Raw genomic sequence first — 24231 nt, 5'->3', positions numbered from 1 at the left:
AATCCTCAAATGCTCTACTTCTATTGTCCTCCTAATTATTGGAGCTTTTCCTCATCTCTCATCCTCATTTTGAGTGTATCATGCTGGAAGTTCAGTTTGCTTGGCAGACTTCTCATCTTTTTTTTTTTTTTTTTGGTGACAATTTAGCTGTATGGGTATGGACTAGCCTATTCTGTATAACAAATATCTGGACATTTGTAACACACATTTGAAAAGGATGTCACACAATACAAACACAAAAAGTATTTAAAAGATCATAAAGTACAAACAAGAACAATGCATCTCACAGCAACATGAAGTAAAAAGAAGAGAAGAGACCAGCTGTGGATTCACAAGACTTACAGTGCTTGCCAAAGATATTTTGGATTTTCTTTTTAAATTTAGTTTTTAGATTAAAACTAGTGAGCAATATGGTGCTTTCTGAATAACCTGGAGCTGACAAAAAAGAAGACTGTATACATTTCCTTAAAAATTTCTTGGAGCAGGACCACACCTTTAAATACCCAGCACGTGTTTATCATGTAACAGCACTGCAAGAAATAGTAACTACAAATATGGTAACTGGATATTGAAAGATGGGTAAATTACCTCTGCTGTTTGTTAAAGGGTGTGCATTGTGTAAAGAAGTGCTGGAGTGGAGTCCTACTAGCTTAAAGAATGTGAGGATCCCCAACCACACCCTTTTATAGCATGTTTTATTCTGTTTATGGAAAGAAACTTAGAAAACTCAGAAGTGATGGAAAGAAAAGATATATGGGACAGGATCTCTTAGTTATTATGTATGGCCCTGAAGCAGGGATTTCATTGAATTATTCTTAACTGATAATAAAGCCTGGTAAAAGCCTAACATTTCAGTTTACTCAGGAGACACCTTTTATATTATATTCTGTGCTCTAACAGATTATTAGGCCAGAAAAAAGATCAACTGAAAACCAAACTGAAGGAAAAGAAAAAAGGATTCACAATAGTAAAAATTAGGGAGGATGTCAAATTTGACATTTGGTAAAAAAAGGACATTGAAATAATTTTAACAAAATGCATCCATGGCCAAAAAAATACACTTGAAATCCTATGCTGATTTGTGATCTTTTTTTCTTGCATCTACAGAGGTAGAGACTTGTGCGACAAAGTGAGTTCTAAACTGGTGTCAAAAATATTCATGTACAAACAAAGAACTCTGAATCTACAACTGCAGATGACATAGCAAAGAATATCAAGAAAAAGTAATTTATAATAAATTCAGTGTCACTATAAATCTGTTCAGTGAAGGAATTTGTTCTGAGGAATATGATATTGATGTTAAATTTGAATTGCATGAGAAGTTAAAGCAATGCTGTCCAGCTGGACAAACTGAATAGACTACAGAAACATTCACAGGGGTAAATAACATATAGAGCTGTTGACACCAATGTTAAGAACACAGTGTATATAATTACTTTTTCTTTCTGTTATGCTTTCATGCCTTTTTAATGCATCTGTACATTATGATGCTCTAAATCACAGTTCTCTCAAATTAAAAAACCCAAAATTTCTCTGGTAACAACTGCTGCCAATAATACTGAATATCAGAAAGCAAATCGTCGACAATCTGGAAATCAGTTCTTATAAATCAAGTTCAGTCAACTATCTAAGCAATTGCTAAGGAGACTTGACAGTAGAAAAGGATGGTGCACTACATAGCATTACAAATCTCCTAATACAGAATGATAAATGAACACCTTAAAGCAAGCTTGTAAATGCACTTAGTGGTTCAGCACATAGAAATTAAATGTCTTAGAAAGAAGTAGGTTTCTAAGGGGATACTTTACAGAGGAAATTAAAATACCATCCCTTGGGTAGAAAGACTAAGGCTACATTTTGGGTATTTGTCGTAAGCCCTGTATACTAACTACTGGCAAAATTACAATGACAGATAAAGCTTCTGAAGCAAAACTAAAACAGATCTTATGACAAAGCAGATGTTTTGGTTTTTCAAAGACTCTTCTCCTTTTCACTTGAATTATTTTAAAAATATTATTAAACTTTTGCCATAGTGGTGTATTTGTTGGCAGCATTTATTGAAATGATGCTATTTAGTTGTTTTATAAATGCCCTCTGCAGAATCAACTGTGGCTTTCCACAATGTTGATAAAAACGTATAAGAAACAGAATTATTATTGTACTAGTGTGAAGGGTTTTACCTTTAACCATTAGCAACATTTAGCAAACATACCTTACTAAATTGCTGCACTTAAAAATGCACAAAAGAGATAAATTTCTATAATGTGTCTAAAACCACCCTTTAGTCTTGCTAAACCTAGGTGTAGAATGAAATAAGTTGTGCTGGTTCTTGCATAACAAAGTTTTAAATTAATTAAAATTCTGAGCAATATTCAAGCATCAGCATAATCTAACATTTATAGTAAAGATTTTCAGCTACTTTGTCAGTTATTTAATCAGCAGTTATTTCTCACCTTTAAATCATATTTTCTATAAACAGATAAACGATGGCTGAACACATTTCTTGTAACAACCATATATACTTCCACTCCATCAACAGTAAGCCGGTACATGCCCAAAAACTGGGGAAGAAGTGTATTCCCATGACACTCCACAATAAACTGCAGAATGAAAAGAAAAAACAGACATAGGATTAACATATATTACATAAACATACATTTAGATTTTAGATATAAAATACCAAGAAACAATTTTTTTTCTGAATATTTGTTTGGTGACAAACCTTCAAAAAATTATGCAAAAACAAACCCCCTCATGAGGAAGTTATTCTGCTTTGAGGCCAATGTTTGAAAATTAAAATCATAAACTGCTTAGCTTATAACACAACTTCCACAGACAGTCTCCTAGAAAGAGGAGACTCCATTGGACAGACCTTTTAACTTTTATGTTAACACAAAAAGCAAACCTAAAGCAGACAGCATATATTTGGTAGTTATGTCAAAACCCAAATATTTTTTTGAACATCACACTGCTGTAACCTGTACTGTGTTGTCCCAGACCATATTTAAATTGTATGTTTCTCCATTCTCGGTATTTGTTTATTATGATGAACATGCACGGTGCTGTCAGCAGCAAGGGGTATTATTTATTATCACCAACTTTCTCTTACTTCCTATGTGGTGGTTGCACTTTGGGGTCAATAGAGCTGAGCAATGAAGTGCAAATTCCCCGTATTTTTTTATTTATGAATCCTTATATTTCCTTAAGGTCACCCTATTCCATTAAAAATGGGCTATTAACCTTGAAAAAATTTGCCATCTGCAACTTGTCTTTTTTTTTTTTTAATCACTTGCCTTACAAGTAATTGTTCTATTAGAAAGACCACTGGAGGAAGCAGAAAAAGCAGACACACACTGATGATGAGAACTATTGAAGGATGAATTTTTATTCCCAGAATAAAAATGCCCATACTGTATTAAATCCTACTCTGAAATATTCACTTATATATTTTGTGGAACCAAGGAAAAGTTAAGCAACAATGATGCAAACGAGAAAGGACTTGCCAGCTTTCCTCTTTCTGTTAGTACCAAGTCTCAAACAGGAACTTGGAGAAAATGTAAAAACCCAAGGCCCACATAGGAAGCATGAAATCTAACCAACAGCCAGCTTTTAAACATTAATTGCATACTGAAGCTGCTGTTCCTTTGTACCAAAGTGACCCAGTTATTAGAAACACAGATTGTAGAAGAATTTAAAACAAGTTAACTGAATAAGCCATTTCATTTGTTTAACAAAGGCAGGTAGTATTTGGTAACAAATAATGGTAACAAAGCTCTTGAAACCCTGGAGATCTTGCAATTTTGGGCTCCTCTGCTAATTTTAATGAATTCTTCTCACTAACTTCATACTGGAATCTGCACATATCACAAGACAGACCTTTTAACTGGCAAAATAAAAACTGACTTAAGACTCCTGAAAACAATCTTGTCCACCAAGAAACAAAGGAAATGAACAACAAATATAGAAATTGTTGACTGTCAGTTGAACCCAATATTGACTGATTCACGAGCCCTGTTAAATCTTGCTGGCATATTTTGGGCTGTAACCCTGCTTTCCTACTGCCCTGGAGCTGTACTGGAGGTTCAAGCCCTAAAGCACAGAACAAAGTCACCAGTGTAGCTGCACCACTTCACAGCAAAGCACTTTAAAGTTCCAACTACCTATGAATAGGCAAATTATCTTATGGTGCTGCAGAGACTCGGTGAATACAAATCAGAATCTCAGGAAAGGAGTAGGATTGTATGCCCCAAAACACAAATAGAAGTTTGGCAGTAAAAGGCCACAAAAGCAAAGTCAGTCATGAGCAGTGCACGAAGATCGATCAGTTTGCACCTGAGAGGATTTCTGTATTTAAAAAAGTACTGAAGTTTTAAGTTGAAGTTCTCAGTTTGGAGGATTTTCAGAGTCACAGGGCTGTTAACAACAGCTGTTAACATCACAAAACAGTTATAACACATTACAGGATACACAACCTATTTTGACCATCCTTTCTGTTAAAGATTCAACCATAAAAGTACTAATCCATACTAGCAAAATGCATTGATTATTTTTCAATAAATTTAAAGTACTTGGCATATATTCTAAAAGTAAATACTTTTTTAAAGCTTTATAGAAAATAAGAGGGGTTGCTCCTATAGAAACATTTATTAACTGACTTCTACTTTAAGATGATTATGTTCTACAAGATGAAAATGAATCTAGCTTCCAACAAGAATTTAGTGTCACAGAACTTCTAGCTATTTTAATAGACCCAGCCATTCCTAATCTTACGGCTTTTAACTACAGAATTTGAATTAAAATAAATACTATTGTTCCAGTTTTCCATATGGGCATCTGAGATGCAGAACCTCTACCTGAAATCATACAGAGAGTTTGTGCCATGTGAAGGAATGCCAGCTAGGCATCTTGAGTACCAGACTAGTAACCCTGTGCCCTTCCTCTCAGCTGTGAGTGCCACAGTACTGACACTTTAACTATCACTTCAATCCGAGCTACTGCTAACACTCCAATTTTAGCCTTTCTGGTCCAAAGAGTACCCATCTGTAAAATGGCAATGCCATTAGCAGAGCACGAGCACCATACCCACTGTAACATCATAAAATAAATTACTTGGTTAGCAGTGTACAACCCCCCCCCCCCAAACCGCTCTGTACTATGTAACAAGGACAAAAAGGCCACTAGTGACAGTTGCTTCAGTCCTGTTTGTAAGTTAGGGTTTGGCATTTGCCAGCACTGTTGTTTCATTATCTTAGTGTGCAAACAAAGACTTCTGAAAGGGCAGTGTTACCAGCATGGAACACAAGACATGAGAAGCTCTGCTAGTATTGCTCCTCTTGATAAAAAGGGACATGGCTGGGCTTTCCCAGACTTCTAAGAGACACTCTCAAAGCAGACAAGGTACTGAACAGTTGTTTCCTATTTGCTGCTGACTATGGACACTCATGTCATTGCAATTGAAAGAAAAGCCTCTAAAATTATTTCAGTGTTTCCTACGACAGTATTTCTTATCCTAATGGGGAGACAAAAGAAAGAGGGAGGAATGTCACTTGCTTTCAGCATCTACAAGGTTGGTCTAGAACTTCCTACCTTTGCAACTATCAATCCCCCATATCTGCATCACAGAGGAGGCAAAACGTGTCATCTGTTTGGGTGGGAGTCCAGCAGGACTTGCACTGGTGACTGTGGTTGGCAGATTTTCAATTTGTCCATCTTGATATAAAGGAAGTAGCAATTTAGTCACCTCAAGGTGCTTTTTAGGAATGATTTCCTGAAGTTTCCCACTCACAGCTGGAAAAAAAGTGAGCCTAGAAAATAAGCCAGTACATGCTTAACAGGACTGCTAAATTTCAGTGAAAGAAAAAGACCTTCACTCCATTAATTTTTTCTAAAAAGAACATTAAAACAATTCTACTAAGCAGACTTGCTAAATAAAACTGTAATACTCAGCTAATACATTTACAAGTCTTTATATGCAGCAACAGAATATTTTTTTTTAAATGAGTGTTGTAATAAACACCCCATCATATTTTTTTGTTAGTTCAGGCAATTTTCATGTTTGTGCACAGCACGAGGACAATATTATTATTAACACAGTAAAGTAACATCAGCATATTGACACATTTAATCAGCTGTGCAGCACATTTCAAATAAGGAAATTTCTGAACTCTCTTGAACCCCATACTTCAAGTTGAAAATTAGTAAGAAATTCTTTATGAGCCTATTTTCTCATTAATTTTTGTATAAATACAGCTTCAGGATTCTTAGTAAGAATAAAACTTTACCGATCTAACTAGCTTCTTGCTTCCCTATGGCAATGCTAGTAAGGTATCAGATACATAAAAAGATAACATAATGCATACCATTTATTGGCAAAGAAGTTATACTACTTTTGGCTCTTTTTGGGAAAACATAGAATAAAATTTCTGTTTCTACCATTTCTCCTTCTCCACTTGGAGATCATCTGTGGAATGACTTGACATCGGTACAGATTAAATCCTGAATTATATCTATCTTCATTCTATATGAAAAGTCAGCATTCCTATTTCTCACAGCCCTATTTGGTAAACATTAATTCAGAAATACACAACATGCTAATTCTCTGTTACGCCTTTATATATTTTTTGGTATCATGATTAAGACAAGCATTTGATAATTCAAGCAGAATTATGTGACAAGTCTATACATTCACCAGGATACTTTCACTAAAGAAAGTGAATAGCGAGTTAGGTAATTATTTAAAACTATTTTAGACATTGTGCAAGCCTAGACATTGATAGTAACTTTTGTGCTCAACCTGTTCTTTTATAGCCTCTTGTTTGCAGTCAGAAATATCCTTCACTAATTTTGTGTACAAGCATTTGTATTTTGTGCACAAGCACTGACATGTGGAATCACTCCCCCCCAAAAAGATTGAGAACGTGTTCAGTTATAAATATTCAATTTATTGCCATTTTCCTGTACCCTAATAATTTCACAGAATATTATGCATTGGATACTTATGTGATGTAGTGCAAGTATTAATTAGCCAAATTACAGCATACACCAGAAAGTTACAGATTTCCAAGGCATATAAAGCTGTTTTCTTCAAATAAGCCATGTAAGAAAGTAATTTCATTTAAAGAAGTAATCAATAAATATACAGGTTTTTATATACAAGCCGTGCGATTCACAGCCTTACACTTCACATTGTTTCAGACATGGCCAGTTATTTTTACTTCTAATTGCAGTGTAACCTCAATGTCACCACCACACGTGATTATCTAGGCTGCAGATCTGTTACCAGGAACATCATACCTCATATTGCTACAACTGACTCACTGTGTGGATTGATCCCTTCTGAAAAGTGCTGTGCCCAACATCAATAACTCATATATGCAAAAACCAATAGAAAATACCTGCCTAGTGAAACCCAGGCCTCAACAGAGCCAGTGCAGCCAAGACCATTTTGCCATTTTGTGTAGTTATTTACCTATGAAATGTCTTTCAGGGAAGACTTTCAATGTGGTTTTCTTTGCTACAATTCCAGTCTGTGTGGTCCCTTTGCATATCAGCCCTCTTCAATTCCATCTGACAATCACCCTAGCGAGTTTCCCATTTTTAGGGTCACCTATAAGAAGAGTGGGCCTGTTGGGTGCAGGTGAAAGACAGACTGCTTAGATGAGAACACGTACATTCTCACGTCTCCTTTTTCTGCCTCTCCTGTTTTTTCAGATCAAAGTTGCTTTAAGTGAGTTATCTTCACACAGGGCAGAAGCTGTGTTCTGTGCTGCCTCTGGATTCTCACACAGAACTGCTGAAAGGCTTTTTTTCATTGCATTTCTTTGCAAACCTCCCAGAAATCTTCACCTCTTACTATCTGAGGACACAGAGAGTCAAGGACACCATTACATCCTTCTTCATTCACGTCTGTGTTTAAATAACATTACATTATACTGCCTTGCTTTGCCTTTTTATCTTTTTCCTTTTTTGTGATACACATGAACAAAACTCACGCAGCAAAAGCAGAGATGGGGGTTGGGAGGAAACCACTGATAACCTGTGCAAGTACTGATGTGGAGGGAGGATGACACAAACTTTAATGTAGCTCTGATTCAGCAACCTACCAGCTTGACAAACCCATTTACACCAGTGCAAATTCCTAGGCACCCACTCCCCATTTTCTTTTCTGGGTTATTCTCCAGTGTATGTTGTCATCAATTCTTTGACAAAATTGTTTTTAGCCTACTATAATGTTTCTCTATTTCAATATTTATCTGTTTATGATTTTAATTTTTCTCCTACATTCCACACAACAATCTGCTGCTGTTCCTTGATTCCTGTGTAGCCCTGAACACTGTTACTGGTGCAATTCCTCCCATTTTCACCTTATTGCCTACATTTCCTCCCTTTAATTTGCTTTCTTCTTTCTTTCATATTTTTTCCCGTCCAGCAGCTAAGGTAGTATTTTCCTGCCTTTGTTCTGTCTTTTATTTCTGCCTGTTTTTGTCTGTCATTTCCTCCTTTTTGCTCATTCTATTCTTTCCTTTCTTCCCATTCACTTCCTCATGACTCCACTGTTTGCTGTGTCTGGTAAATGGGCAGTCCCTCTCCTTTACCGCTATCCACTATTTCTGCTGGTTGCCAGGGAGACAAACAGGCAGTGCAATAGGTGTCAGTTCTGCATACAATTACCTGTGCAGGGAAGAGAACTGTGCCTTCAGCAGGGACAGCTGTCCACAGAAAACCTAAAAGGGACCAGCACTCAGGTCCCTTTTAAGAGCTTTATGCTGTAAGGTTTGTATGCTAACAATTCTCTCCTGTTCACCTGCTTTGAGATGGCTTCTCTTTTCTTTACTAGTTACTTGGGTGTCAGCAATGAGAAGTCATCCCTTCTGAAGTAATTTTAATAAAAAAGAAAGTGTTTAAAAGAGATACTAAAATTGCTTTATTTTATTTTTAAAAATTTCTAACCTGCCCATAATCTGTTCTCAAAGAGCAAAGGACTCCTCTTTTACTCCAATTTAAGATTTAAAGCAAGTTAATGTCACTGTAAAGGGCAGAATGTCTTGATTCTGACATTCCAGATACTATAAAATCTGCCTTCAGAATTTTACTCAACTATTACTGATTTCTGCCCTTGAAAATAACACTTGTACTTTAGAAAATATCTACAAATACAGTAATATCTACAATACATATTTTATATAAATTCATAAACTTTTTACACAGGACAATATATAAAATATAGATATATAAAACTAACTTGAATATATGATAAAATAGAAAGTTTTCCTTTAGGAGGATGGAGGGTATTACCCATTACTTAAACACTGGGTCAAATTCTGACAACACACTTATCACAGATGACTATGCTGAACTCTTCCTTAACAATGCCAAAGGTAGCAGTAGGTTTTAAATCCATTTTTCTGGTCCACGTTCTTGGGGTCAGGAGGCTAGGTTTAAAACATGATTGCACTAGATTTGGAGGTGTTTACAGTGAATATTTGATTTTGCTCTCAAATACTATTTAATAAAAACATGCTTGATTAACTTGCACAATTTTAAATGGTCCAACTACATCTATGAGCCCATACAGCAGAAGTTTTTCTAATACTTGAAAGTCTGATCCATTTGAGCATATCAATGGTTCTACTGCATTTGATAAGTAAATGACATTCAGCTGAGTAACACTGAAGAGTGGTGAGAGGAGTTCTAGTCATAACTGACAATATACCAATAATACAAGCAGTCCAAACTGATTGCAAATTACTAATAAATGTGTCTAAAAGCAGTATTTCAAACTGTGTACCAAAAATTATTACAGTAGTTAGAAACTGGCTAGAACGGCTAGTCACAGCAAAAGAACCTAGCAGGCCACATATCTGTATTTACCCTAACACTTCAAAGCCTAGCTCTAGGCCATTTTGTCTTTCAAACATAGATAGAAGGCTGATCCATGCATGATGGTCTTTAATAGTCTTGTCATAAAACACAGGAGGATTTGCTGCTTTAAACACGGTGAAAAGTATAATTCCTCCTGTTTGCTTAATGGTCTGTTTTGCTCAGTGTTTTGGTTTTTTTTCCCTTTTAACTTTGGAAAAGAAAATAATTATCTCTAGTGTTTCTACTCAATACTAAAAGTGTCAGACTCATCGGATGAGTTGACAGAATGTGTCAGTGTTTAGACTGAAGTGTTCACCATCTGTCTGAGGTTGTGGGCCTGACTGCCACTTAAAAAAAGGCATCATAGGGTAAATGATTTTGGAAGCCCACAATTTTTGAAAACTCATGATTTTGAATAGGAAGTATAATTTACAATTGTCAAGATTATTTACAGTTCAACAATTTTAAGTCAGAATCACCATATATACAACAATATATGCTGTTTCTGTAACTTCTCCTAACACTCCTTCAAGCCCAGGCCATTTTCAGTTATTTATACATTTCTAGCATGTAGCCCTGGACTTGGAATTTATCTTTGATCAGATCATCTTTGATGATTTAAAAACATCACTCTAGATTTGGGATTTTTAAACTTAAAAGTGTCTACAGCTATGAACTATTCCTGCTCCTTTTGTAAACTCCTACATATACAGACTGTGTAATTACAACCTCAGCTCCTCTGCGCTCCAAAGAACAGACAGGTTATTACATCTTCAGACAGCTGGAGAGAGGAAGGACTAACAGAACTGCATGGGCTTGTGAAATATACATTTCCATGATGTCCAGTTACTGACAAAATAACCTTCATTTCTACCTGCCAATAGCAGTGTACATGTCTGTATCTAACCCTTTGGTGACTTTCCAAAAAAATAACTGATACCTGGAATTAGATTTTGGAGGTTCATGGGAAAAGCTGCTGCACTGTATTTCTCTGCCAACCACACAAACTCCCAGATGCCTCATTGGTAGCTCTGTAGTTCAAAAAGGTGCAAGGAAAACAATAGCTTTTTTGCAAAGCCATGATCAAAATGGTTTTGGTGAATGAAGGACGACACATGGAGTCTCCCACTTCTGCCTTGTGATGGCTCCCTCTCCAGCATTCTTTGTTTCAACATAGATGTCTCCTCTGGCATTTACTGGTAAGCAGCTCAAGCAGTCTTGGAAAATATTTGATAAGGCTTGTTTGGTCCAAGTAAAGACAGAGGTGTTTTCAAGGTCTAGAATGATTCTATCAGCCTTGTGCTATTAGCCTTAATAAGGAAACGAGAAGGTGAGTAAATATTATGGTTTAAATGAAACTCATTCAGAGGTTCAAACAGGGAAAGGAACCTGGAATGAATTTGCAGAGGGGAGAAAACAAAAACTGGAAGAGATCTTCTGTCATAAATGGCATAAATTTCACTCATACTTATGTCAGAAGAAATGGAAGATAATTACTGCCTTCGTGGGCACTTGAAAGAGGGTGCAAGATAATGGTTTACAAGACAGTTCTTAATGGAGAGATGATCTAACTTCAGCTCCTTTAGGGGAACGAGGGAGAAAAAGCCTAAAATTCACACAAACCACTTCCCTAGACTTCATGCACCTGAAAAAGGGTGTACTTTCCAGGATGATCCCTGTACTACCTAACTGGGTATACTCCCTTTCTCAGAAGGCTGAATCTTTAAAATACAGCTCTGCTCTCAGGGCAGCCTGGCACAGGGTGTGCTGCAGGGGCATGCCACTAGAAGTTCCAAACCATTCCCACTCGGGCTGTGAAACACAGCTCGGCCAGGAATTTTCACATATGTGAAGAGTGATGCTGACAATCAGAGAACTGAAACTGGAGAAAAGCTAACTAGCAGAGTTCTCCCTAAAAATCCCATATTTGGTACTCTAGGGTAAAATTATTAACAATCAAAAAAGATATTGGACAGTAAGGTATGAAAATCAATAGAGGGAACTTGACAATTCCTGTATTGGCAGAAGAGAGTATGCCAAAATAAAACTAAACTCATGAGAACTTGTTTTACTGACAAAGATTTCTACAAGAGTACCAATACAGCATCAGAAAAGTCTTATGCTACTGCAACTGTGCCATCCTACAGAACCATACAGTTACATCCACACCAGTGAAACAGACAGGTCTTGAAGTGTCCTCAGGCATCAGTTCAAGCTGGAATGGAATAACTCACGTCTAAGTTATTAACCTCCCCTCTAAAAAAAAGGATGCTTACATTCAAACTCCTAAGTAGGAATATTAACTCATCTTAATTAACACCTTTATTCTTGCCCAGAATTACTTGAGAGACAATAAGCTGGCCCAAACCAAAACCATGATAGGCACCACTAATGAGCTCAAGTGCCAGTGGATGGTATCTGGCATTGCACTGGTTGCTAGCAGAAGGCCAAACTGTGTGGGACTATTTGGCTGAGGCCAATCTTTGTGGGACAACTTGGTCAAGGGAATAATAATACCTTTCCACCAGGACAATGGGTTTGCTAGACTTTGAAAAGCAAGTGAAGATAACCTTTGCATGCCTGAAAAACATCTAGAGAAACGGGAGGACAAGCTGCTGTATCTAGTGATCCCAAGTATTCAACTTCCAGCAGCAGCATAGAGGACACTGTGTCAGCTGTCATTAGAGCTAGTGAATTTAATTTAGATCTTGTTCAGCACATTGCTGAAGATATTGAAATGAATTTATTTAAATTAAAAAATCCAATTATTAAACTGTCTTTAATTTACTTTGTACTTGAGTGCTTCTGTATTTAGTTTGTACAGTGCTTTCAAGTTCTGAGACAAAAAGAAATACAAGTTGTATCTTTATGAATCTCTTGGAGGCATTAGACAGAACTATTTTATACAAAACATTTACCAGTATAAATTGAAATTAGGTGCCTGGTAGAGATAAATTTCAGATCACTATTCCTTGTAACGTAGCCTAATATGAACCCTGATGTTGGAAAGCATTAATGAAAAATATTCAAATTATTAAATTCATTAATGTTAGCACTGCCTTCATTGATACTCTTGAAAAGCAAAGTTACTGTTTTGAAAAGCAAAATGACTTTTCAGCTGGATTAGGTCTCAAAATCTGTATCATTAATACTAGCTTCTAGTGCCAAATATGAAACAAACTAAACTTTAATTCTGCTGTACAGTTTCACAAATCAAACCCTTTCAGATGAAAACAAAAATAATAAGTTGGAAAACTCACTTAAAAATAACCCCCAAAATACAATTAGATTTAAATTAGGTTTAGAATTTTTTTGTGGTAAAACTGTCATTAGGAGAATGTCTTAAGAAAATTTCTGATAGTAATATTTATTCACATTAAAACAAACACATGATGGTCCTATGTGTTTAAACAGAGGAACACCACAGGAAGAGAGAAAAGAGTTCATATCTAACATCCTGATGGCTTCCCAAGTTACTCTGGACTTGGAAGGCCTTCAGAGGTCTCCCTTTGAGATTTACAAAGATGGCTGGCAATATCTTCAGTTCCAAGTATCCTGAAAGAATGCTTTGGCTTCCCACCTCAGAAGTTAAAACCGGTTTTACAAAATTAATGTATTAAAAAAAACCTACTACAAACAAGAGCATTGCACAACAAAAAATAAACCACCTAAACAACAATAAAAAAGCCCAACCCTAAATGTCCTTAAGTCTTTACCTGGAGTTCCAACCCACAGAAAGAAGAAGGAAGATGGAAAGAGGGACAAAACACCCCAAGCATATTTTAGGTGATCTTTTAGAGTCTTTTCTGACTTCTGTAGCTTTAGAACAGTATTCAAACAGATGTAGGGCTAAGAAAACTAGCACAGATTTTCATAAAGCCTTTTGTAATTCCCAGGTTCTACTCCCCTCTGTGCCAGCCACAGAAACTATGCACCAGCACAGTATGGCAGCTGTCAAGGTTGATTTGAGGGATCTCTGCTGTTCACTTTTAACATTCCAGTTGTGTATGAAAATTCACATTATCAAAACCAATTTTTTTAATAGTAGGATTTTTACATTAGTCATATCCAGTTTTTAATTTCTTATATAATGCCTTAATCTTTGAAATTTGTTGTGAAACACAGAACATTCACTAACCACACCAGAAAGAGAAGGTCACCTGCAGCACTCATACACATGTACACAGACATCTTCAAGCAAGCCCAGAAGAAAATACCTTCAAGCCTGGGAGGCCACCAGCCGAAAGAAAGACCTGCTTTTTAGCAAGGCAAAGGACCTTACAGCCTCCAAGTTACCTCTATAATATAGACATTTCTTTTTCATTAAATGCTAATGCAGGTATTTAGAAAAGTCCATCCTTGTGAATTACACACATACAGTAAATTGCTGATGCAAAAGGGAAAAAGTCTGAAGTGACTTTTTCCATAATTATTAATTTAAAACTTTTAAGCCTCTAAAAAAGATTGGCATTCTAATATTTAAGAAGACATCCCACACCTTGGTAGAGTTAATTTATTACCTGATGGTACTTCTTGAGTATGTTGTGCATTTCTGCTACATCTTCACTTGTTATAGTTTTGATGATATATCTTTTGTCGTAAGATGTATGAAAGCGGGCACCACTGCGTGCTTGGGAATCATTGGCAAGGGGTGCACTTCTTGTCAATGAATTCTGTCAATTGATTTAAAACAAAAAAAGCATCAAGTCAGACAGAAGTACTTAACTTTTATTTAGAGCACATGTAAACAATTGACGCTTATTTTAAAATGTTTTTCAATACATCTGCACCAAGCTGAGTTCTGAAAAGCATGTATTCACGGACTACATTATCTTGAGAAAACACTTCAAAAATATTCTGAGAAGAAAAGCATGTTTGAGGAGGAAGGTATTGCTCATCAGTGGTTCAAAACCCATCCTCAATATTTAATAAGAGTTTATTGGACATTGGTACACATATATTATCAGCTTTGGGGAAGAAAACATACAGAAATTAAAAATCCAGAAGGAACACTGCATTACACCACAATAATCATAAAGAGACACTTCATCCATATAGTTTCCCTTAACATTAGCAGGATTTGCTCTTGAGACAGTGTGATCTCGTACATAACCAAGATCACAGTTACATTTCTGAGTTCTAGTACCAGAGCTATTCCCATGATTTCATATCTAGAGTTAAGCAAATAATATTGTAAAATACCTCCTTTTGTAAAATAAGCCTACCTACATACTGTCTCAAGAGGAGAAAATTAGTTAATGACTGTATAGCATTTAGAAGAGAGATTAAGGGCTATTTTTAGACTGACGTTTAAAATTACTGGTGCTTCAACAGAACCAAGAGAAGCCCTCTGCTTTTTTCAGAGAAGAAACAGTATTTAGATTAGATTTCTTTACACTTATAAAAACAAAACCAAGAATAAAATAGACTAAGTATAACAAATTCTTAATTGCCTGGAAACACCTTTCTTTAACAATAAGAATTTATGCCAATTGTTATAAACTTGAATTGCACTAAAAAAAAGAAAAGTAGTAACAGCAGCAACACAGCCATGAGAAAACAACATTTTGGACCCCTTGTATATTTCCATAAATACAAACATTCTCTGAAAAGGTTAAACAAGTTAATGATAGATTAATGGAACACTTCTATGTTTATGAAACAAACTTGCAGTAACCATCTGGAATATCCCTACTAGTAGCAGAAAATCCCAGCTCCTGCTATGCTTCCTCATTGTACCATGCTGCACAACCAGCTCTTGTTAAATTGAAATATACCTCCCTTCTTTCCACATTCACATAGCATAATGTTCTCCCTGCTAGCTGAAAAGCCATTTTACTTTCAAAGATTATTTAAATAAAATGTTACATATAAATGCAAACATTGCAGATTCCTAAACAGCAAAAGTTCAGCTCCAAGTTACAGAATGAATGTTTGTGTGGTTCATGCTGTGACCATGAACTAAGTCACAAAACAGATTTGCCCTAGAAGAACGATGATGCTCTGAGAGAGTAATTACCAATACACTCCATCTACCACATTCAGGAACCAAACCCACACATCTTATTTTTGTAAGACCTGTGTTTTATTTGGAGGTTTTAATCATTGGTAAATCTGTTTACATGCTCTATGGACTTCAGCAGGAGTTGGACATGCAGATTCAACCCCTGCAACAGAAGGTCAGTAGTTACTATGAAGTAATAACCTCAGCCAAGAAATTAGGGTAACTATAGCCCCCAGTTTAAGAAGACACGTGTACACATACAGTTATGTCTCTGTATTTTGGAGATCCATTGATTTCAATAAGCCTTCAAGCATTGTTTAATTTATCCTAACTGTGGGGTGCTTTCTGAAATCAATTTGACATGAAATAAAACCATTTCCCCACAAGGTTACTTAGTTCAACAGAAATACTCATGAGTGGTGGGAATAACAGTAAATCACGTAAAAGCACATAGCTCTACAAGGGCTTATTAGAATGAAAACTTTAATTATGACATGTAGGAGAAATAAATCTTTTGTACCTCTTGCTATATATTTCTAGGCTTGTACAGTGAACCAGAATAATTACTGATGTCTATGATAAAAAGTGACATCTTTCTCTATTATCCTCTCTACTCAGTAATGAATGAAAGGATGTGGGTGCTTCTTTAAGGTTTATAAATCAACATTTTTTCTAGACTAATCAGAAGAGAGCTTTAGGGACACCACTGTAGAAATTGCAGTTCCTCTCTACACTGGCTTTTGGACAGTCAATTTTAGTATGTCTTGATACACCCTCACCTCACACAGTATTGAAGATCGTAAAGAATTCAAGTATTACAGCAGTTTTCTTTGCCTGTTTTTGGATTTTTTTCTGTTGAAATTGATTTCCCACCACTCCATTACTGAAAAGTTTTAATGTACTCAAGTCTATTCAAGCAAACGAGTATTATAAACTGATTAAATTTTCTTAATGCTACACTTGATACCAGCGTTCCATTAATTTTCAAATTGAATTGTGGAGGTAGTGTTAGAAACCCCTTGTGCTCTATAGTCAGAAATTGGTTTTGTTTCCAGGCCTATATTTAATAGTTCAAGATGAAGAGCTGATAATAGAAGTTAAGATCAAAAAAGAAATACAAATTTAGTTGCCTTCATCACAAATTGAAAATATGATGTAATGTAATAATTATTTTTAATTTTAAAAAGAAGTGAACACATGGGTAACCATTAGTGTATGTAATGAATTAAACTACTGCTAAGTTACTCATCTATAATTTAGTTAGTAATAATAAAGGCTACTGAGTAATTACTTGTTATTGTTCCCAGCAGAAAAGGGTACATTATTCTGAGGTTAACTATTGCAATAAAGCAGTAACCACAGTATTCTGAATGTGTTTTTCCCACAGAACTCTAGTCTTCAGACTGTAATCCATATAATATAAACCTTGAAAGCAATTAACCTGGCAGGAGACTGAAGTTGTTTTGCTATAAAAAGCTGCAAAAGAGGGTATTGGCTAGTCAGCCACTGAACATCTGAAGGGGGCAAAGAAGGAAAATGTGAAGTACATGAACTCAAAGTTTCAAGTACTCTTAAGGTGTATTTTAATATCCTTCATGAATAGATTTTCATATTTGAGTGAAATACAGGAATGGGCTGTACTTGGTATAAAAGATGCTAGTTGACCGGCCATTAGAAAATGTGATGCCCACCCACAAGAAGATCCAGAAGGAAGATCCCGGGAACTACAGGTCTGTCAGTCTGACCTTGGTGCCAGGGAAGGCCATGGAGCAGATCCTCTTGAGTGCCATCATATGTGCAGGACAGCCAGGGGACCAGGCCCAGCCAGCACAGGTTTGTGAAAGGCAGGTCCTGCTTGCCTGACCTGATCTCCTTTTCTGTGATAAGATGACCCACTTAGTGGACGGGTGAAAGGCTGGGGATGTGCCTACCTGGACTTCAGGAAAGCCTTTGCCACCACTTCCCACAGCATCTCCTGCAGGACCTGGCTGCTCACGGCTTGCCCGGGGGCTCTGTTGGATGCGTAGGAAACTGTTGGCACGGCCGGGCCCAGAGGCTGCTGGTGAATGGAACTGCACCCAGCAGTGCTCCCCAGGGCTCAGTGCTGGCACCAGCTCTGTTTAATATCTTTATCAATGAGCCACACCAGGGGATCCAGGGCACCCTCAGGCAGCCTGCAGACACACTGAGCTGGCTGGAGGGCAGGAAGGCTCTGCAGGGGGATCTGGACAGGCTGCATTGATGGGCAGAGCCCAGAGCTCTGAGCTCCAACAAGGCCGAGTGCCTGGGCCTGCTCCTGCCCTTGGCTCACAACAAGCCCTGCAGCTGCAGGCTGGGGCACAGTGGCTGGAAAGATGCCTGGAGGGAAAGGTGCTGGGGGTGCTGCTCAACAGCAGCTGAACATGAGCCAGAGAGTGCCCAGGTGGCCAAGAAGGCCAAAGGCACCCTGGCCTGGATCAGCACCAGTATGGCCAGCAGGACCAGGGCAGTGACCATAACCCTGTACCCGGCACTGGTGAGGCCACACCTTGAGTTCTGGGTCCAGTTCTGTGCCCCTCACTTACAAGAAGGACATTGAGGTGCTGGAGCGAGTCCAGAGAAGGGCAGTGGAGCTGGGGAAGGGTCTGGAGCACAAGTCTGATGAGGAGCAGCTGAGGGAGCTGGGGATGTTTAGCCTGGAGGAAAGGAGGCTCAGGGGTGACCTTATCCCCTCTCTACAAGTGCCTGAAAGGAGGGTGCAGCCAGGTCAGAGTCAGTCTCCTCTCCCAGGTGATAAGCAAAAGGACAAGAGGAAATGGCCTGAGGTTGCCTTCATCTAAACAGATCCCTGTTTTTCCAGCAATAGGTTTTTCTTCCCCTAATGAAAATTTATTCTGCCTGATTGCTAACTATAATGAAAATCAATTTGCAAATACAACTATCATACCAAAAATGTTGCTAACAAGAAAATACATCTCTGGATAATTATTTAGCTGCACTTTACTTTTTATTAATATTTTAATGGGTTACAGATAGTGATGCATTTATTTTTTAGTAGATGGTTATTTTATTAGTAGTTATCTATATCAAGATTAATTAAGAATGCACATAGCTATCATTTTACCACATGCATATTAATTTGTCAGAATAAACCAACCAACTTCATGCTAAGCAGCATCTTTCCATACATGCACAGATAACCCAAGTGCCCTCTCTACAATACTTTGACCCTACTAATAAATTAAGAGCAAATGTTTAAACATTAAACATGTTTAAATAAAAAACAACCTCTACTTAAACCTTTAATTAAATTAAAGTCTTTGAGGCTTTATTTTTACTAACTCCCTACTCTTGTGATAGCTCTCTCAATACAATGCACTTTTCAGGTACAAAATGTAGTTACTTTGAACTTTAAAAGCACATAGAACATAGAAGACATTTAATATTACTATTTTCTGTGTTTTCTTTTGATACTTGCCCAAGTTTGTTAAATAAGTGTGGTTTAAAAAGCAGAAAAAATAAATCTAATTACATCATATTGTGCAGATTACTAGTAATTGCCACTTTCTTGTGTTGATAAATACATAGTTGAGTTTTGTCAGTAGATGATTCTATTTGCAATGGCTAATTCTCCCTTCTGTGAATAGAGAAAAGTTCAAATGCCTTCTCAAGTAAACCTTCCAGGTACCTTGCAAAATACCCCATCTCTCAACTATACTAGTTATACTTGTTTATAGATAGAAATCAGTCTTCAGTAAAACACATTGACTGTTGCCTGGTGATGATAACCAATCTTTAAGTAGAGTGATAACAAGTATTGGCTTCACTGGCAAATCATAGTTAACAAGTAAGATCAAGAAACAGCTTCGCTGAAAGGATCAAACTGGGAGATTTCAGGGTCTTCAAAGAGGAAGCTATATGGCTTTTTAAATCCACTATGATTTTTCCCTTCTGCTGAAGGTGTTGTACTCAGACTGTTCAGGCATCTCATTGAGCCAAATACTAACATTAACACTACAAACATTAACACAATACAAACACTAACTAATATTAACTAAGTAAATAGTACATATTTTGGAATTGAAGGGATTCTTCATTAGAAAATGTTTCTTCTGTGAGTTAAGACACTAAATGGCCAAGAAGGTCCTGCACTTAAGCCACTTTGAAGCACAGACATTAGTTAACAAGTTTAACTTACTCTGGGGTTATCTTGTGCAAGTTTTTAAGAACTTTATCTTAAGACAGACAATAATAACAAAGTTATGCAATTGTGCTCATTAGACTAAAAAGAGACATTTATTTGAATTGTACTGCCCTGTTGTTCAGACAGCTATTGGTCACATTGTACAGACTCTTCTCTTACTGTTGAATGCAGTTTTGAGATACAAATGGTAGTTTCTGGGATCCAGACAACTTTTGCCAGAACACACAGATAAATTTCAGTGATGACTTGTACAAAAAGTAAGAAAGATAAGTTGCACTGTAGACATCTGTGCACACATTTCTTGGAAGCAAAGCTGATTGAACCTGCCTAAAGAAAGCAGCTGTAGGCCTTTTCCTCTGCTTGAATCCAGGAGGAAATTCAGCTAAGAGAGACCCTTCTTAAGTGAGGCATCTCTAGTGGACTAGGGAGGAAATAAATAATGAAATTTAAGCATCTCCCTTTTCCAAAAGGAAAATATAAACGGGGTTGAGGGAGGGGGAAAGGCGAGACACAGAGAGAGAGAGATCATGGCAAATACCAGATTGAATTCCCTCTGGCTCTGCTTTTTAATTAGAGGAAGTCTAAGTGGAATATGAACAGATGGGAAATGAGCCACTCCTCACTTAGCACAGACAGATCTATGAGCTACAAAGCCAGAACAGGGAGAATATCCTTCAGATGGAGACAAAAAAATGCTCAGCTCTTACCCTCCAAGAGACAGAGGTTTGATGCTGTGACAACCCTTGTACCACCACTTACTGCTAGGACAAGCTCCTCCCTACCGTGCCAGGAGGCAGCAGAACATGTCTCCAGCTGGACAACGTTGGAGGTATTAGCCCCATTAGGTTAATAAAAATCAGCTGCTTATACAATAGCATTAGTGAGCTCAAAATTCAAAAGTAAGGGTCAGACTGCCCTGTACCCTTCAGATTTTCCCAGCCTTCTCCAACTCTTCCACGGTGTGCCTTGGATCTCTGGCACAATTAAAACATCTGTCAGCCACGCATACCCTGTTCCACTTAACAGCTTCACTTAGCAACTCACTGCAAGTCTCCTGCTCCCAGTGTGCCAATTCCCCATTCACTTCTCATTTGTGAAGTTTTAATCTTGTGCCTGCTGGTTTTTTGGTCTCAGGAGAAAGAAAAGGTTTTGTACTTTTAAAGTGTGAATACTTTCATGAGGTCACTTAAAGACTACACTAAATTACTTGTGTAATTACTTATACAACTGAAGACACATTTAACATGCCAAACTCACAGATACCTCTAATAAATTTCTCCATACATTCCCCTCTTTCCCAAATAGTTTCCCTCTAACAAGTCACTGTCTGGAAGCTTACACACCCTTACATAAATGAATATATTAAAAAACAAATTACCCATACTGCATTGACTAGCAGGCAACTAGAAATATTCACTTCATCTTCAGTGCTGAGAAGCTACAAATCACAAAGAATTTGTCTCATACACATAGTAATTTCTGATAAAATAAGTAAAAAAGAAAAAGCTTTAAATATAAATTACCGAAAGCTACACCATTTACTAGTACATCTAGTACTTAACTTCCCAGAGAGTTCTTGAGAAAAAAAGGTTAATGAGCACACCTAAATTACATGTCATCATTTCACCCAAAACCAGGATATTCTTCAGCAAATTACCTGAAAGGTTCCTTAATTTCACTATAGACTCACTCTCTCTTCTTTCCCAAACCCTCAGCAATCTGCACAGTTTTATTTCCTACAACAAATATCTAACAGGTAAGGAAAAAGGGTTTTTTCCATAGGTGTTTTTAGGACCTGATCTACAGTTCTTTGACATTCACAGGAGCTGCTTCTGGAGATTTCAACAAAATTTCATCAACTAGAATCCAACAGAACTGCTTCCATCAGAAGCTATTTCATTTCACCCAGCACTTCCTAAACTGAACTCCAACCTCTACTTTTGGATTAGGTAAATTCCAGAAAGGCAGGCCTGATTTTTTCTATCTTCAAAAGACCAAGATCCACCACAACAGTTTTTCCAGTATTTAGCCATTTGTGGTGCTGGAAAGATGAGTTTAATTCTGAATTTTAATTATTTCCTTCTCTGGTCATTCATATTTATTCCTGAAGAACCTAGTACTCTTTTTCTGCAAAGATATTCACACACTACTTACTTCTTAACTCTAATTTTTACAAGTGCAGCAGATCAGACTCTGTCACTCCCAACCAAATGGCATTTTCTAGTCCTTAAATTCCTTTGACAACTTTCTGGTATTTTTTCTACATCCAAATTTCAACCTCCTCTCTTAAAGACTACTAGCATCAAAACTATATATAGTGATAGCTTCAGGTATAAAACAAACAGATGTCAAAAAGAAGTTAGAACTCTTCCGGATCTTCTTTTTATGCCTTCTAATTTATCCACCCTAGTGTGCAGTTACTCCTAATCTGAAGGTTCCTCTAGTGCTAAATTCTCATCCTCTTTGACCTCTTGTTCCTTCTCAGAGCTACCATCTCCCTGAACAGAGCCCTCACCTCTGTAGTTCTGCACTCCTTTTTTAATCATATAAGTATTCATCTCACCATATTAACAAGACCTCATTTGGACAGGCTCAGAATGCCAGGTGATCAAAGTGGGTTTTATACAAAATCTTTGACTTTATTCCGCTTCAACATTTTAATGGATTTTGCATCCTCTGCAAGATTTCACTACATGAAATGTCAATTGCTTGTTGACAATTAAATTTTGACTGTTATTTAATTATCCATTATTTATATAATTTTTTTTGGCTTTTTATTATAAAGCTCTGCAATAATTAGCATTTTAAAAGTCCAAGACAAAAAATATCACAACAAATAGTTTGTAAGAAGCATCCTCAAGAGTCCTTAGATGCCAAATAAAACACTAATGCTTTATCCATTGGAAGTTTATTTTTACCTCACACATTGGTCAATAAAAATAGCAACCTACTGTAATTAAATAACAATAATGATCTGACTCAATGTCAGATATCAACAAAATTAAGCTAATTTCCAGAGAGGCTTTGATTATTTCTAAGAGTAACAAGTTAAGCTTGTTTGGAGCTATTTTATCTAAGGGAAACTATTTTTGTGAAGAAAACACATGGGGCAAAGCCACTGAAGTACAGGAAGAACTTGTCCCCCATCTCACATCATAACTGCAAGCTATATTTATAACTGGCAAAGCATTGCTCCCCTCTTCAAAGACAAACTGCTGGTGAGGCTCTTCTTCTCTGCCCACTTTGCTTAAAATGTTCACAGCATGAATTTTTATCTCCACAGTGGGAGGCCAAGGATTAGCCCCAGTCTCCAAGAGGGTGGAGAGATTTAAAGGTCAATTTAATTAGCTCATTCTAATCTCTCGCACGCCTAATGTAAATGTCATTGTTTTCTAACTGCTACTTTAGCAGACAAGATCGTATTTTAGAAACTTTGAACACATGAACTATGTGTTGGATGCAATACAAACACTCTGTGTAACTAATTTAAAAAGGGATCCTAATAAAATTGCCATTGAGTCAGACCTTTTCCTAAGAAAGAGAAAAAGGGCAATAGGAAAATTCTGGTGGTAAAGCATAGAGAGCTTTAGAAGAACAGTAATCTTTCAAACTGACTGGCTTAACAGCTTCTCATTGATTTAAATCTTCCCTGTTTCATGATGTCTGGACAAAGGCAAACAATGGTTTCTGATGCTGTGATCTCATCCAAAAGCTCTGGAAAACTAAAATGAGCTTTACAAGCTCAACGTACCCTAAAGACAAATCAGATCACATCCCAGACTATTTAAGAGTGCCTCTGGGCAAGCTTTGCATGAACAAATAGGCAAAAACAAGTGCACAGATGATGCTCTGTGATGACTGAAATCATAGGTCAGTGGAAAAGCCTGACAGTGGCTCATGACTCTTGGATGATGGTGTACACATGGTCTGGCTGTTCTCCTGCAGCAGAAGTCACGGTGCTGCTCTCTGGCCCAGGCACAGCTTCCCAACAAGACAAACCTGGAGCTTCCCCCAACCTTTTTTTTTCCTTCTTTTTTTTACAAGACTTCAGGAATGACAAATATAGAAATTAGACCAGGATTACTGATTAAGAAAGACATCAGATAGACAGCGTCATACAACTGACATAGATGCCCCCAAGGTTATATGTTGTAATTTGAAACAAGTAGGCCACTTGTGAGAT

General features: G+C 37.1%; 1 protein-coding gene across 3 annotated transcripts in view; it reads right to left on the bottom strand.

The window, feature by feature from the left end:
- The window catches only part of PIP4K2A (phosphatidylinositol-5-phosphate 4-kinase type 2 alpha), a 107627-nt gene that overhangs the window by 18780 nt on the left and 64616 nt on the right, over positions 1 to 24231 (bottom strand). For 2 of the 3 annotated variants that reach the window (XM_059841843.1, XM_059841860.1), the window contains exons 4-5: positions 14382 to 14534; positions 2454 to 2600 (exon numbers count right to left, since the gene is read on the bottom strand). In XM_059841843.1, coding sequence (XP_059697826.1) covers positions 2454 to 2600; positions 14382 to 14534 — 300 coding nt within the window. The remainder of the gene's footprint in view (positions 1 to 2453; positions 2601 to 14381; positions 14535 to 24231) is intronic. The other variant, XM_059841851.1, reaches the window with a different exon arrangement.

Source organism: Haemorhous mexicanus, chromosome 1 (genome assembly GCF_027477595.1).
Source record: "Haemorhous mexicanus isolate bHaeMex1 chromosome 1, bHaeMex1.pri, whole genome shotgun sequence".
NCBI lineage: Eukaryota > Metazoa > Chordata > Aves > Passeriformes > Fringillidae > Haemorhous > Haemorhous mexicanus.
Note: the sequence above shows the minus strand (reverse complement) of the source record. Positions and strands in the feature narration are given on the sequence as shown.